Source organism: Buteo buteo, chromosome Z (assembly GCF_964188355.1).
Source record: "Buteo buteo chromosome Z, bButBut1.hap1.1, whole genome shotgun sequence".
Lineage (NCBI taxonomy): Eukaryota > Metazoa > Chordata > Aves > Accipitriformes > Accipitridae > Buteo > Buteo buteo.
In genome coordinates, this window is record NC_134204.1 from 80341740 (window position 1) to 80357847 (window position 16108).

The following is a 16108-nucleotide window of genomic DNA, read 5'->3' on the forward strand; positions in this document are numbered from 1 at the left end:
GCAGCTCCGCGCTCGGGCGGGCGGGCGGAGGCGCCTCCGCCGCGGCCCCGCCCCTCGCCCGCCGTCGCATCCGGCGAGGAGGGCGGTGCGGGTGCCCGCGGCCGCGGCCCGCCATCGCCATGCCGCGGGGGCGGCGGCGGCGGGAAGGCGGCGTCGGCGGCGGGGGGCAGCAGCTGGTGCTGAGCAGGTTCTTCGGAGCGGCGGGGAGCGGCGGGGAGCAGGGTGCCGCCCGGCAGACGGTGCGCCCGGGGCGGCGGCGGCGGTTGGGGCTCAGGGCGCCTGAAGGGCGCGGAGGCCGCGCGGGAGCCCGCGGGCCTGTCTGGTTTCCCCGTGTCAGAAAGTCACCTCAGAAGGGATGGCCGGAGCCGGCCACGGCCTCGGCCCGCACGAAGGAGTGCCCTGCGGCCCTGCCCTGCCCTGCCCTTCCCGTTAGCAGCGTTTGCCGTGGCACCCTCTGCCTTGTGTCGCCCGGGGTAGCGATAGCGCAGGTGTCTGCCGGGAGAGAGGCAGGAGGCGAGGCTCCGGCCGGGTACTGCGAGCTTGGCGAAGCCGGTGCGCCGGTGTCGGTCCCAGGGGCTTCGCTCCCTCGCAGTGGCGTTGGACCCGCTGGCACAGGTTCTGCCTGCTGGCAGGCAGCGGGCCGAGGTCGTGGCCCAGGTCACGGAGCTCAGGCAGCTCTTGGTCCGCTGCTGGGTGCCAGGACCAGAGAGCCTACGCTGATCCAGTTGCCTCTCCGTGTCGCCACTGGGAAAAAATTGCTGTCTCTTAGCAATTGGATTTCATTCCGAGTTTATGTTTTCCACTCTCCTTGTAGTTGATGTTTCTAGCTCTTTCTGGCCCTGGAAAGGTGTATGTGTTTTTCACCTGTGTTTCAAGTCAACCTTTTTCATCACCTTCAGTGCAAATGTATGATTACCGCTTTCTGTCCATGCAGAAAAACTGCTTCCTAATTAGCGTTATTCTGGTCGCATATAATAGTGGACTTGGAAGGCAAACTCTTTCCCACTCTTGTGGTGTGTGCCTATGGATACATTATGAAGAGGTTATGAGCTCCATTGCTGAGGGTGGAGTTCCTGCTTAGTTATAAGGAGATTGTCAGTTTCCCCAGTAATACACTTAAACCACCTGAGATGCCTGAATGAAATGTGGATGCAGGCTGCTAAAAGCACATGTTTTGTGTGTTTATCTGCAAAGTGAAATGGTGTTTATATGTTGCTGCAGTTGCAAGTTACTTCTTTGTATTTGGTCATACTTCTTGCAGTCTGTCAAACAGAATACATCAATGGTGAAACAACGTGAATTGATGAATTTTCAGTTGATGAAGTGTTAGAAGTGCGTGTATCAAAAGCCACCTAAGGAGCAGTGGTGGAAAGTGCTGTATTCTATACAAACCCAGGATGATGCTAGCTAGGTGTTTACAAATAGTTTAGGAAAATTTTTTAAGTCTGGATTAACACTTCCAGGATGGTGTGGACAAGGTACTCTCCCACCACCAGGATGTAGGCCATAGGAAGTAGTGCCTCTCAGAGGCGAATGGCGAGTGTTTGGCAAGAAGAGGGCTCTGGACTGTGGGAATGAGAATTTGCACAAGAGATCTGATTCAGACACAGCGTGGTAGTGCGTGGTATGGTGGGAAAGTCTGTTAAGTCCTGGTTCAGTTCTCTGCCATAGAAGTAGCTCCAAGCTGCCTTTTGAAGCCATGGTAGCTGCAGGTGTTTCTTTTTTAGCACAACAGCCAACTTGTTCACAGAATGCACTATTTCTCTTCCTTTTGTAGCCTTGAATGATAGAAGAACTATTTATAAACAAAAAATGTAGATAGGTAAAATAGTTATGGATTTCATATATTGTAAATTAATTTTACATTATCTCTTTATGAAATCCTTGGGTGCATTATTGTTTTTCATAGAGGATGGCAAAGAGAAAAAGTAACAACTTCTTTGTTTAATTTATGTTTCAGGCTTCTGAATTGGGCACAAAAAGGAGAACATCAACAGAAAGCAATGAACCCTGTGAAAAGAAGACCAAGGCACGACAGATTACTCTAGAAGATGTCTGTAACCCACTGAAGACTCAGGATAAAAGTGAGTTGACTGTAAACAAACCTTCAAGCATTTATACCCAATAAATAGTTTTTGATTGTCCAGTGTAAAAAATTTGTTGGTGGGTACTTTAGGAAGTGTCTCTTGAGTGTAAGATCCATCTCTGAACAGCCATTGTGAGCATACTAGCTATACTGTTAAAGCACCTTTCTGTGGCTCAGAAGCTAGGTATTTTAGCCTTGTTCCAGAATTACTCTGCCAGTCCCTTTCAGCTGTCTTGGCTTTAACAGGTTGTTCAGTCAGTGAAGCCAAGAGGCCCAGGCAGAAATGCTGGAACTTCCCTTTATGTGTTGGTTTAACAGTTTGTCTTTTAGTCTCAGGCTGAGGCATGACTGACACCTGACAGCTCTGTGGATTATGGCCTGTGACTGGGATACCTAAAGGTTATCTCAAAGTAAATAGTTCTAATGCAGTGCTCTTAACTGTGAAATGACAGCCACTTAATTATATTGAAAATGCCTGTGCTCCATCTGGCTTTGAACCAAGAATTTAACAAATTAATGATGCCAGTAGAAAAACAAATCAGTGAATATAAAGTTCATTACACTTAACGCTTCATTGAAAAGAATTAGCCTCTGTAATTTTTTTAAAGAAGGAATTAATTATATCCAGTTTTGTAGGTATGATGGTTTGAAGACACCATCAACTAGCAATATTGTCTGCTTAAAAACTGTACTGAAAGAATACCACTCATCTTCCAATATTCTTGGCTAATTTTGTGGCTTTGCAGTTATCAGTCTAGAAGATAATTGTGCTTCTTTTCCCATGTATGAAGAAGCATACAAGTGAGGAGTATTGATTTTCCAGGGAAGTTAACCAAGCTGATTACATGCATGATTCTGTCAGGCTGGCAGAAATATTGCAGTGAGAGAGGAGAAGGAATGTAGGGGAGAGAGAGACAGAGCAAAATGATTGCATTCTCTGCTTACTGATGTCATTCTAATAGACATTCTGTTTTAGAAAATAAGTTGCTAATACTTTTTTGTTGTGTATTTTTACTGAAGAAGAACCTCAGAAGAGTGAAAAGCCCCGTATATGTTTGCAAACTCTAGACAGATTGAGAGAATTCTGCAGTGATTCAGACCAGCCATGTAACAGAGTCCGAGAGGATAGTTTTCGGGAGAAAGAATCTCCGAATTTGGAAAAATGTCCCAGTATTATTGGGAGAAGTTCACAACTGAAAAACACTCTTCCGTCTTGGGACACTAGCCCAAATGTTGCTCAGAAGGTATGTAGAGCTTTGGTTCGTGTTGTGTAGATTACTTTTTATGGTTTAAAAAAGCAACCTTCGGCACAAGATTCCTTTTGTGTTTTTGTGTTCCGTCATGAAATAGTGCAGCAGTACCCAACAGACCAGTGTTTGTGTACAGATGTTTTCCTGGAACTCTTAGCGTAGTGAGCAGAATGCCTCTTATAGCTCTTCAGTGGTATCACTGAAAAAAGCAGTAATGAGAGAGCAGAAACACTGGCAGTGTATCTTGTGATTGTGAATCATAGAATCCTTTAGGTCAGAAAAGACCTTTAAGATCATAATGAACCTATAATATTGCAATAACAAATGTTCAGTGTAGCCCTTTGCTCAGTGTTCTTTCGGTTCTATCAGTTTTGTACGGGCTGTACAATTCCTAACAGGCTTTCTTTGCAAAAACATGATTTAGAATTATTACTGAGATGTAGCTTAATCCAGTTGCTAATAAATGTGGCTACTAAAGATATCACTGGTTTTTCCATCTGTGGAAGATAGGGGTAGCTCCCATGAAAAATTATCATTATGATACACTCTTATCAACTTGTATCATAGGTAATGGTACTTTGCTTCACCTTTAATTATGGGGCTAATTAACATTACTTAATTGGTTGGGTTTTGGGATCAGCTTGCGCAGTATGAAGTATTCAGGTCCTAAAAGGCATCTCATGGCTTACTGTGGTGGTGTTGCATTGGGAATCAACTGCTCTTTAACAAAGCTTTACATCTGGCTTTTTGAAGGAAGGAGGTTGTATAGTTGATTTGACCTTCCCTGTCTGAAGGTCATGACCTTAAACTGGCGTGTCTGGGTTATGTGAACAGGAGATCAAAATAAGAATAGTGAAGTGAACGGCTTGTGGCAAAAGATTTCTGTTATAAGGGAATGAGATTATGTAGGTGTGGTCAGTTGGAGAGCACAGAAAACTGATTCCTTTTCTGACCCTCTTTTTCAAACCCTTGTCTGTCTGGGACTTCTTAATTTCTGACCCTTTGTCCATTGTTGTGGTTTAGCCAGCAGCTAAGCACCATGCAGCCACTCACTCATTTACTCACTAACTCCTCCCCCTGCCACCCCATGGGATGGGGAGAATCGAAAACAAGTAAAAGTCGTTGGTTGAGATAAGAACAACTTAATAATTGAAATAAAAAGTCAAATATTATAATAATACTTATGAAAAGGAAGATAACAAAAAGAGAGTGAAATATAACCCAAGACAGACAAGTAACGCACAATGCAGTTGCTCACCACCTGCTGACCAATGTTCAGCCAGTCCCCAAGGTGATCTGCCCCTCCTGGCCAGTTTATATACTGGACATGACAAAGGGTATGGAATATCCTTTTGGCCAGTTGGGGTCAGCTGTCCTGGCTGTGTCCCCTCCCAACTTCTTGTGCCCCTCCAGTCTTCTTGCTGACTGGGCATGAGAAGCTCAAAAATCCCTGACTTAGTATAAATACTACTTAGCAACAGCTGAAAACATCGCTATTATCAACATTCTTCTCATACTGAAGCCAAAACATTACACTATACCAGCTACTAGGAAGAAAATTAACTCTATCCCAGCCAAAACCAGGACCGTCAATCCAGTTACATTGACACCAGATGCTGCCCCTGCTAGTTTAAGCTATAAATCATACTTCACAATTCATATATGTGAAACATGCATGGGGAGTATTTAGTGACTTTCTCTTCTGTAACACTGGAGACAGCATGTGCCTGGCATAGGTTGTTGGTTAAAAACACCTATGTTACAGTAACCGCAGCAGAAGTGCATGTTTGGTGAGCAAAGGCATGGGCAACTCTCCTTCCACAAAGCTGTGGGCCTAAGATGGTTGGTTTTGCAGAATTCAGGTTTTTCTATCTTTGAACAGATATGTTTGTTAATCTTCGTGTATCGGCTGGTGCAGTATTTCTGCCTTCCAATTCCAAAGTTGGTTTTCAATGCACTAACACTGGTGTGCTTTTTATAGCAGTATTGCCACTGCATATTCATATACTTAGATGCTTATTGCCAAACAGCACTTGGGTCCAGTCGATCACAGATTGTGAGATTATGACAGCTGTTAACAAGGAAGGTCAGCTTTAACCATGTGCAGAGAGATGCTGCAAGCAAGATCTATGCAAAGTAAAAGTAAAGAGCAATTATTTCTTGCTTAATAGACTCAGTAGATGGTGAGGACTCATGACCTACTTGACAAAGCATTACCATCATCTTTCTCTATAAGACACCTACTGAGTCTGTGCTGGCCAGGCAGTCCCGTGGGGAAGGGCTGGCCTGCCTTCCTTGGAATGGCTCATCTTAGATGTTCACATCTTGCCTTTTTTTTAGAGTTATAACCTTTTTATGTGAGTAATTTTCTTCTAAATTCCTTGAGCTGCTAACTTACTACCATCTCAACAATTCAACTTCCATGTGTGTTTTTACTACTTTTACTTCCTGTTGTGACCTTATTTCACATGCTTTGTCACAACAATTTTCTCTTTAAAATGGGAGGAGGTCATTCTGCTTGGCTGGCACAGACCTTGGATTGAAGACCTTTGAATCCTTGGGCTGAGGATTTTGCAGTAGAGACATCTAAGCTCCTGGGGCTATCCGAGTTCTAGGCACATGGTACAGCTTTGTTTTTGCTGGGCTATGTTGTCTGCTTGTCAGATGGGTCATCCCTCGATTGCATGCGATTCTAGGAATTTTGCAATTCACAGTTAACAATACAGCTAAGTGGTTTTTTTTCCATTGCTTTCTGACTGCAGTCTCTGTACGTTCCTATGACCCAAAGTATATGATTTGTACTATCCCTGTGTTCTGAGTTACCGTTGCTTCTCAACAGTCTATTGACTTTGTTCCTTGTAATCTAGGTGGGACAGTTAGAGATTGAAGTTTACTGGATTTATTTGCAGGTACAGAAATTCACAGCGCAGCCTGATCAATTGTGTTTCATGTAGTCATAGGCTTTAAAAACTTGTGGAGGGTGTTGTCTTTGTATTTTCTTTTTGTAACTAGTTTTATCAGTACTTGGTACTGTGATATACGTGAGGAAGAACTTCGCTCTAAGTGAAGCACACCTTATCAATGTTGTTCATGACAATTCTGAAAGACTGCATCAGTCACCCTGCTTACAGTACAGGACAAAACAAAGCATTAGAGCTGAAGCTGTTTGGCTAGCATAGGCTACATAATGTCATTGTAAATAATAAACCCCACAGAGGGTGGGCTCAAAGCCTTAACTGTTAAGGGGTTTAGAAACTGTAATATAGATTTTCTGTGTTTAAGAATAAATTATTTGGGGAGGTTTGTTGAGCTTATGTAGAAAGGGCAGACTGGAGAAGAAATACGGTTTTGGTGCTTGAGACAGTAAACTGAGACTCTTATTGAATTGTTTTGTTTCTTGATTTACTGTGGATTTTTGGACCATCATTAATCTCTCTGTGCTGCAGTTTCTCATCTGTAAATTGGAGTGGTAATTCATCCTTATTCTTATATTTGGCCAGTTTAGACTGCCCAGTCTTTGCAGCCTGCGTGTCTCTTGATCTGTGTTTTGAGAGCTCATGGTATAACAGGGATCTGATTTCAGCTGAGATGTCTGAGGACTGTTGTAAAGCAAGCCAACTAATAGATGAAAAATCTTTGACTTTCATAACTTTTTAATTCCTTTTATTTCCAAATAAACTGTATTCTGTATATCCTACTTTAATAGTTTTGCTGCAGTTCTTGGGGCTATTTACTGCAATAACAGTCTTTAGCTTTATTGTCAATGTGAGTCAAGATCTGCAGGGGCGATTGATATACTTGATGATTCCTAACTGTACTTTTCCACCTTTTATTTACAGGAGGAGTTACGCTGTGATCTTAGTCAGTTTTCTGCATCTCTTAAGTCTTGTGAAAATACTCAAAATACTTCAGATACAAATCTTAATAAGAGAACCAAAAGCATTTACACTCCACTAGAACTTCAATTCATAGAAATGAAGAAACAGTATAAAGATGCTGTTTTGTGTGTGGAATGCGGATACAAATATCGCTTCTTTGGAGAAGATGCAGAGGTAATTTTTACCAGGGTCATGGAAAGATACTTGCATTATATTAGTGTTGTACTAGGTCTATGGCCACTTCCAGAAGAAAAGTTGGGGGGGGCCATAAATTTCATGGGGTTCTTTAATATTTGAAATCAAGATGAAAAATTTCTGCATGCTTAAATTGAAGACTATCCATTATGCATATGCTTCTTACCAAAATAGCATTTATTATTTTGTAATCATATGGCAGTGCTTGCTATCCTGCATGTTGAGACCTTAAGATGAGGTCCTAGAACAATTAGTTCCTTGTTAGAGTTAAAGTTGAAAAACTTGCAGAGATGAATTCTCTATCATGGCCCAAAACTCTACTAGGAGCATTTCAGTTTGGAGGACAGTGGAGCAAGTGGTATAAAAGTAGATTAATATAGCTGGTATAGCCTGGCTGCACAGAGCATCTTGGATGCATATTCAGATGCAGCACCTACACTTGCCAGATCTGTAGGAACTGGAAGGTACTTTGCAATGAACATAATTTTATAGTGACGGTTCATCAGTGGTTCATAATGAGTTTTTTCATGATCTGTCCCAAAATCATCACTACCAACCTTTGATCAGTGCGATTTCCACACTCGAGACCAGTGAGAAACGTTGCTTAGTTACTGGGAATTAATTTTCCTGATCAAATTCGTACTGTGTAATTTATCTACTTGTTTGCAGGTGCACTCACAGTCCAGAAATGGAAATATACTATCCAGGTGCACAATGCAGTGTCTGACTGCAGTTCCTGCTTAGGACCATGTTCCCTAGCCAGTGAACACCTACCTTTTTGCCAAGGGCCAAAAAATCTAACAGGAATCATATGTTACAATGTCACATTTTAACAAGTGTTGTTACTCTTTTTCTGTGAAGTATTTTGTTTCCACTGCTGTTTGATACTGATTTTTCAGTATTTTAATTGATTAGCTAGCTTAATACCATCTTTATAACCACAATTAAAATAACTCCATTCTCTCTGCATTTTTAGTGTTGTGAAGATAATTTGACCCTTTGTTGAGCTGTGTTGTAGAATCCATGTGTGCAGTGTAGGTGGCTTACCTCATGGTGGTAAAGATCAAGGTGCAGTGTAATAATCTGACATGTGAAGTCTGTGATACTGAAGACCCTGTTTGTGACAACATGCTGGGACAGGAAGGTGGAGGGGCCCAGCTCTCTGGGCTTTTTCCTGTAACGTTTTCCTTTTGACACTGGACTTCTTAATTGTAGTTGTGTGTGAGTGTTGTCATAGAGATGAGCTCCTGTATTGCATTTTGAACTATTGGCTAACTCTTCTTCTTGTACTTTGCAGATTGCAGCTAAAGAACTAAACATTTATTGTCATCAGGATCATAACTTTATGACTGCCAGTATACCGAGTCACAGATTGTTTGTCCATGTGCGGCGACTTGTAGCAAAAGGATATAAGGTTATCTCTGGCTTTTATTAAATGATGTTAAGTACAGAGTAGCACTGAAATAACTTGCACTTACTGTACCAGAGTCTTATTTCAACTGAGAAGTGGGAAACTCATTATCACTTGTTTTTGCAATTAAAATGGCTATCTTGCCTTTCTTTCATTTTCTCTCTTCTGGGGAGTGTCATGAAATTTAAGTAGATTCAGCCTTCCTCTTTTTTACAGAAAAGTATCTTCATGTTTTCTAGAACAGTTCTAGAACAATTCTTTCTCTCGGTTTTTTATCAAGCCTTTGCATTAGATAAAGAGAAATTTATATATCCGCTCTCTTATTCTTCCTCACATCCTTGTTTTTCTTATCCCAGCCTGTATTTTTTTTTTCTCTTTTCCTTCCTTTGTTGATTCCTGTAATTCTGTGGCTTTCTGTTAATACTTCTGGTTTTTTTCTGCTTATGAGAAAAGGACTTGTTGAATTCAGATTGATTGCAGCAACGATTCTCTGGCAAGTGGTGAACTCTAGCTAAATTGTTTCAAAACAGAACAAGAAGCACAGGGACAGAAGTTGAGAGGGCAGTTAGAAGTGGATAGAGTGTAAGGAAAAGCAGTGCCTTACAGTCTCATTAGTAGGATTGATGCTAGCCTCTGCCCTTCCTGCTCAGCTTTAATGATGTACTTGCAGTTTGCACATCTTAAAAGATCACCAAATTTGTAAAATAAAAAAACCCCAACATTTATTATCAAAGAGCTAACTTTGTTTCTTGTCTGTCTGCCTGTAGGTTGGAGTAATAAAACAAATGGAAACTGCAGCACTGAAGGCTGCTGGAGAAAATAAAAGTTCTCTCTTCAGCCGGAAACTGACTGCTCTCTACACAAAGTCTACGCTTATTGGAGAAGATATCCTTTTCAAATAAATTTGGTTTCAGACTCTAATCTTTGGTGTATTAGAGGCCATAATTCTAGTATTATCACCTAGATGGAACATGAGTAGCTAGTGACTGATGTAAGAGTGGCAGCAGGAAGTAAAGTTCCTTTAATTTTATGTTGTGGTAAAACATTGTGCTGGCTTTATAAAGAATTTAATCTCTTCAGGGCTTTAGGTTTGTTGTGAAGCAGCAGAGCTTTTGTTTACTGTAGTTGCTTTCTGAAGTGAAGAGAGTGGACTTCCCAAGTCTACAGTGTTCTGTAGGTCTTGTCTTCACCTAGGTGTTTCACCAGATTGAGAATGCGTAGCATTAGTGATTCAGGAGGGTGTGAATGCAGGAGGATTGACTGTTTCGTGTCAACAGTTTGCTTTAAGTGACAAGAAGGTGATAAAATCAATGGATTGTTCAAAATCTAGCTGGGTAATTAAATCATTGTCACAAAGAAAATGCAAAAATGAGATAGAAACAGCTCTTAACCAGTGAAGTTATTTTCTTAATTTTTTGCCTTCCAGTTTTTCTTTCCTATCTCCTGCCTTACCTACCTCATGTTTTTTTCTTTAATTTCTGAAACTAGTACTTACTTAAGGAGTATATGACGGAAGCAGATAACACAGTCCTTAGGTTTTGTTGGAAAACTTGTAGTGTACTTACAGACTCTTGTAGTGGTTGGCAAACTCGATGAAAGCAGGCTCAGCAGCATGACCCAAGCTGGTGGATAAATAAGGAGCAAGTTTTCAATGCAGCTAACCTAATACTCCTGCTAAGATGTAGACTTCTGTTCAACTCGGGGTATTGCCTGGTTTTCAGTTGCTGCATATCTGGTGCATTTAGTTTTTTCTGTTAGGTGCATGTGGTTTGTGGATATGAAGCTGAAATGACAAGGTGAAGCAGCCCACGTGCAGAATCAGCTGCTGGTTTAACTTTTGACATAGCTGCTCTTGCTTGAATGGGGAGACCCGCAGACATAGTCAAAGATGGCCTTTGCATGAGCTGATGAAATCTGTGCATTGTGTAACTGCCTGTCCTGTGAAGATGACAGCTGACAGTCGTCATGCTGACAGTCACCTGAAGTTCATTAAAATCATAGTAGGAGTCAAACTAGTAGAAGTCAAATAAACCTTTAGTCTAGAAGGCCCAGCACCACATCTAGTTGAGAAGTACTTAGATCTAGAAGGACCTATGAATAATCCACAAAATCTGTGTACTATTTTATTTTTTTTAAGCATTTGTTAAATGTGAACCCTTTGCTGAAGCTAGATGATTCTGTAGATGTTGAAGAGGTAACAACAGATGTCCCTGATAACTACCTCCTCTGTATCTGTGAAAATGGAGAAAACTTAAAAGACAGGAAGAAAGGTGACACTGTTATAGGCATTATGGTAAGTTACTCTCACAGGGGAATCAGTATTTTAGGGTTTGGGCGGGGGGGGGAGGGTGGCGGTTGTTTTGTTGGTTTTTTTGAGAGGTGGGTGTCATCTTAAAATGATGATTGTTCTTTTAGATTTTGGGGGGTTTTGGTGTTTGGTTTTGGGTTTTGTTTGTTGTTTGGTTTTTGGTTTTGGGGTTTTTTTTTTTTTGTAACAAGGTGCAGTTCAGGTAAGATATCATCTGTGTGTGAATTGTGATGGCTTTATATTTGAAAACTGTAGAAAAGGTCTGGAGTTGATAGTTGAATATTCCCGATACTGTTTTTGCTGCTCTGTCTATTGAAAGCATAGCTGTGTTTTAACCAAATACAAGGAAATTGTTAGTTCAGATGCTTCACTAACTTTAAACATTTTTAGGGTCAGTATTTTAAAGCTTGTGAGCACTCTTTTCCTCTACAAAATACTGTTCTTCAGAGGAAGAGACGCTTTTTTACTGTTTACACTTCAGATCTATATTCTCTTTTATGGCGAATATTAGAACCAGGATTGTTTACCTGGCAAAACACAGTGATAACTGAAGCTCAGTCTGCTGGCAATTCATTAATTTAAAAGCATCTTGGTTCTGCTTGTATTTGAATGTCATACTGCAGCTGGGAGAGAACAACAAAAGCATGTGCTAGGATGATAGTTTTCCAGGCTGAATTGCATGTACCTTCCATAGATTTCCAACTATATAGATTTGCCTAGTAATAAAAGTTGAACAGTGATAGACTGATGATAACAAGAGCACACTTACATTTTTAAGGTATTGTTATCATTTACCAAGACAAAATTGTGGTAGTATTTTGAAGTTATTACCGTATCATAGATTTGAAAAACACAATTATATTTGTTGATCTGCCACTTTAACTAAGCATGTGGGTGCTATATAATTTTGTGCTATACACCATATATTATCTTTCTGGCTTAACAATTTGAGTCATGGAAACACTCTCTGAAAATTTAAATATTCAATGCATATATGTTGTTTTTTTAATTTGTCAGGCAATCCAACCAACTACTGGAGAAGTAATTTTTGACAGTTTTCGGGACTGTGCATCTCGCTTAGAATTAGAGAGTCGGGTTTTGCGCCTGCAGCCAGTTGAAATAATACTTCCATCTAGCTTGTCAGATCAATCTGAAAAGCTCATCAACAGTATAACCTCCATGAGGTATGTTCTATGGGGATTTTGTTGTTTGGGATTTTTGTCTTTTTTTTTTTTTTTTTTTTTTTTAATGACAGCATAGCTATTGATAGAGTTTAAATCCAGAAGCAACCATGGATGTGTAGTTCTGTAAAAGCCCATTTCACAGTGACTGTAGTTTGCTGCTGGGTTGAAAATTCCCCCAGATCCCACTGAGTTCTGGGCACTCATTCTTAAATTGTATTTAGACTGAAATTCATGGCTTCTGTCTCAGGCCTATGCAAGATTTGTGTGCCTGAACATTTGTTGTTTTCATTTAGATTATACACTCCCAGTCATGTTATCTGTTGGATTTATTTCAGAGCTCATGCACTTACCTTTGGGATCTGAAAGTGGTGTTATGTGGCTCTTATTCTTGTGTGTCATAGTTGTAAGATCTCTAAAAGGCATGAAACTTTTTCTGTTAATGTAGATAGGTGTAGAAAATCTTTGCAGCTGGTATTTCAGTCTGTTTTATTATACAATCTTGAACTTGGATACAGACTTGGAAGTATGGTGACTGATCATCTGTTTATTTTATATTTTGAGTTCTCTTTGTGCATTTCAAGAGTAAATTTGTTACATATTTTCTGTATCAGTTTTACTGTGGAATAATTATATAGGATGTAATTTGTAGGATGATAAACATGTGCGGTGAACTTGCGAAATCTCACAGATGCAATTTTTGAGAGAAAATACCAAGTTTTCACTTTTTTTTTTAAACCATGCAGCTCTGGGCTATAAAGAACTAGCTTAGAGCTTGGCATTTCTGTTTTGGATTAACTAGTCAGAAAGGATAATATTTTTCTTTTATGTGTTAACAAAACTGGAGCTAAAGACAGCCAAAGAAAAATGAATGTATTACATAGGCAAAGTTTTGTATTGGGGGGGAAGATACAACTATCATCACCCTCCCATATTGTAAAGATAGACAAATGCATCACAGTCACATGGGTGGTAGCCTCCTGACAGTCAACCCTGTACCTTGACTACCTCACTTAAACTCTGCCCAAGTCATCATCTTGTAGCTTCCTCTAATGCTCCAGACAGCTGAGCTGCTTAATCTGTCTGCTCCACAGAAATTCCTTTCCCCACCTGCCAGTGTAATCCTTCTTTGTCCCCTTTTATTTAAAAAAAAAAAAAAAACCCACGACGTGAAGTGGTGGGTAGGCAGTCTTCTCATCAGGAAAATCTGATTTAGTGGCCCATTATAGGAACTTGTACAGATGTTGCTGTACTCAGCTATCAAGCTTTTAAGGGCATGTGTATATGAGAGGCAAGACTGAGAGGAGAGACTGAAAATGTCTGATTTGGTGTTAGGCATCTTAAAAAAATACAGCTTGTGAAAGTGGTGTATTCATCATTATTTAGTGCTCGTGATGCTTGTAGTGAAATGAGCTGTTGTCATACTAGGCTCTTCTCTTCCCTCAGCTCATGTGTGGACTGCAAAGCCATAAGGAGTTGAAAAGGTCAACTCTAATTAGATGTGCTAAGCAAGCAATATAAATGTATTTCCTTGCAGTGAAATGGCTCGTTACGCCTTGGGCAAATAAAATGCCAGATTAAGAAGTAACAAACCTTTTCCAGTTGTCAACAGATGTACATTTTTGCCTTGCTAATCCTTTTACTTTGATAACTTTCTCTTTTGCAAATCAATTCTATAGGAGTATGCCCAAAATATTTCTAAATATACCATGATGAAAATTAACAATTTTTATTTTTGTTTGTTTGGTTTGGGTTTTTTTGCTGGTGTTGTACACTGACAGTTTTGTGGAAGCCATATGAAGGTAAAATGATATAATAAACGGACAAAGCAAGTGAATTTTTCAGAAACAAGTATTTCAGTTGTGTGTTAAGGTAATTCTGATGCAGGCTTCAGTGAGTGATTGTATTTTTTTCTTTTTTCGGTTGTGCACAGTTGAGAATGTTAGTAAGTAACTTCTCATTTCTATTAAGAACAAAAAATAACACCCATTAGCTGATTTTGTGAACAGATATTAGTTTGTAGGTTTTTTTTCCCCTTTCTGGTAATTTACTAGGCAGTTCTCCGGCCTAAATGACCTTAATTACATGGGAGTGGTAAAAATAAAACACATTCCTTAAGTACGCTTTGGTAGCGTTTATTTCAAAACGAATTCTTCATGGATTTTCTTGTATCAAAGATTTAACCACTAGAGGGCCCTGAAGTATTTAATATTAATTTAAGTGGTTGCAATACGCTGCTTTCTTGTGCTTTTAACTAGGCTCCGGTTTTTATATAATTGTATAATTTTATACAGGCAGTAATTTTATTTTAATGCATATTCAGTGGTCTAAAGTATTCAACTTTTGTGTTTGTCCATTACCTGGTAATTTCATTCTTAGCTCTTTTCTAATAACTCCTGGTGAGAATAATCCGTTAGCTGGGAAAGGATTCATTTCTATACTTTTTTTGAAGGCTTTTCTGACTAAAACCATGGGCACTAGATCTTGTGTTTCAAGAAGGGTCCTCACCTCTTTGTGTATTTATAATGCAGCAGAAACCCACTGAATTTATAAAAACAGGGAGAGAAAAATAATCCCAGGAGGTGTACAGCTTGGAGTGGTTAAGAGCAAGGAGAGAAGGCTCGTTCTGCTCAGTGCATGACCATGTCATGTAAGAATTTCACCAGGGGTTGTCTGAGTAACTTGGAGGATAGTTGGGTTTTGGATGTTGCATATTAGAACATCACACTGAGCGACCAAGGTGATGTAGCCTAGGTCTCCTCCAGCACAAAAAGTGTGCTGATGGTTATTAAAAAAAAATGTAAAATATTTAGTCCAGATAAACCACTGCAGCTTTATGAAAGCAGTCATAATCTGGTTCAATGCCTGGTTATATTGACAGAGTTGAAAGTATCTGTGTGCTTTCCTTCAATTTCTATCTCTTTTTATTTTGTTGTTTATTAAATATCCAAAGACCAAATGTGAATAACATAAACTGATGTACATGTCTCTATGGCTTTTTTCTACAAAAATAAAACATATATAATGGAAGTATTTCCTCCTTACGGAACGCTGTGCTTCGCTCTTCCTGTTCTCTTCTTGTTGCCACCACAGCTATGTCCAGGCTCAGCTAGCTCATTCATACTATTTACTGGTGCTTATATTTTGGTATTGTGTACATTTTCACGGCCAAATTTACATCTAAGGAACACCCATCACACAAGGAAAAAACAGCTGAGTGGCAGACTGCTGCTGTTCTAAATTTGTTTTTATCAGAAACAAGAGCCATATAAGTCACCAGAAAGGTTTTAGTGTTTTTATCTGGTTGACAAGCAGCAAGAGCTACTACTTAAGCCTAAGGAGTACTTCATTATGGTAGAAATTATTTCTGTGGATTAATGTAAAATAGTTGTAAAGAGTTTTGAGTCAGAAAGTGCAAATAAAATACACAATAGAAAATGGCTTCATCACTTTTTAAGTTTTATGGAGTATTGTGGTAATGAAAAGTTTGCTTATCTTGCAGATCAGTGGAGAAAATAGTTTCACAGGTTTATATGTGGCTGTAAACAGGGTCTTGCAATAGCAAGAATGAAGCAAATTTCACAGTAAGTTAATAAATGACTGGAGCAGCAGCAAAGCTGTTTTAAGAACTAAGAGCAGCAGTTTGAGCTGTGCCCAAGAAATAAGTTTGCAGTGTAAGTGGAAGGTCTGGTCTTGGTTTTTAAATTCTCCATGTCTAAGTTAGGCATGGACATTAATGTAATGAGCAGTAAGCAAAGCTATATGCTGTTGTAGTAAGATGACTTAGCTGTTTGTATGA

General features: G+C 39.8%; 1 protein-coding gene across 2 annotated transcripts in view; it reads left to right on the top strand.

The window, feature by feature from the left end:
• The first annotated feature begins 74 nt into the window (after positions 1-74).
• Positions 75-16108, top strand: part of MSH3 (mutS homolog 3) — a 118267-nt gene continuing 102233 nt past the window's right edge. The window contains exons 1-8 of one of the 2 annotated variants that reach the window (XM_075021416.1): positions 75-239; positions 1961-2084; positions 3110-3330; positions 7176-7388; positions 8707-8823; positions 9588-9705; positions 10968-11113; positions 12146-12312. In XM_075021416.1, the coding sequence (XP_074877517.1) occupies positions 120-239; positions 1961-2084; positions 3110-3330; positions 7176-7388; positions 8707-8823; positions 9588-9705; positions 10968-11113; positions 12146-12312 (1226 nt within the window). In that variant the 5' untranslated portion in view covers positions 75-119. Of the gene's footprint in view, positions 240-1960; positions 2085-3106; positions 3331-7175; positions 7389-8706; positions 8824-9587; positions 9706-10967; positions 11114-12145; positions 12313-16108 lie in introns of both variants that reach the window. The other variant, XM_075021415.1, reaches the window with a different exon arrangement.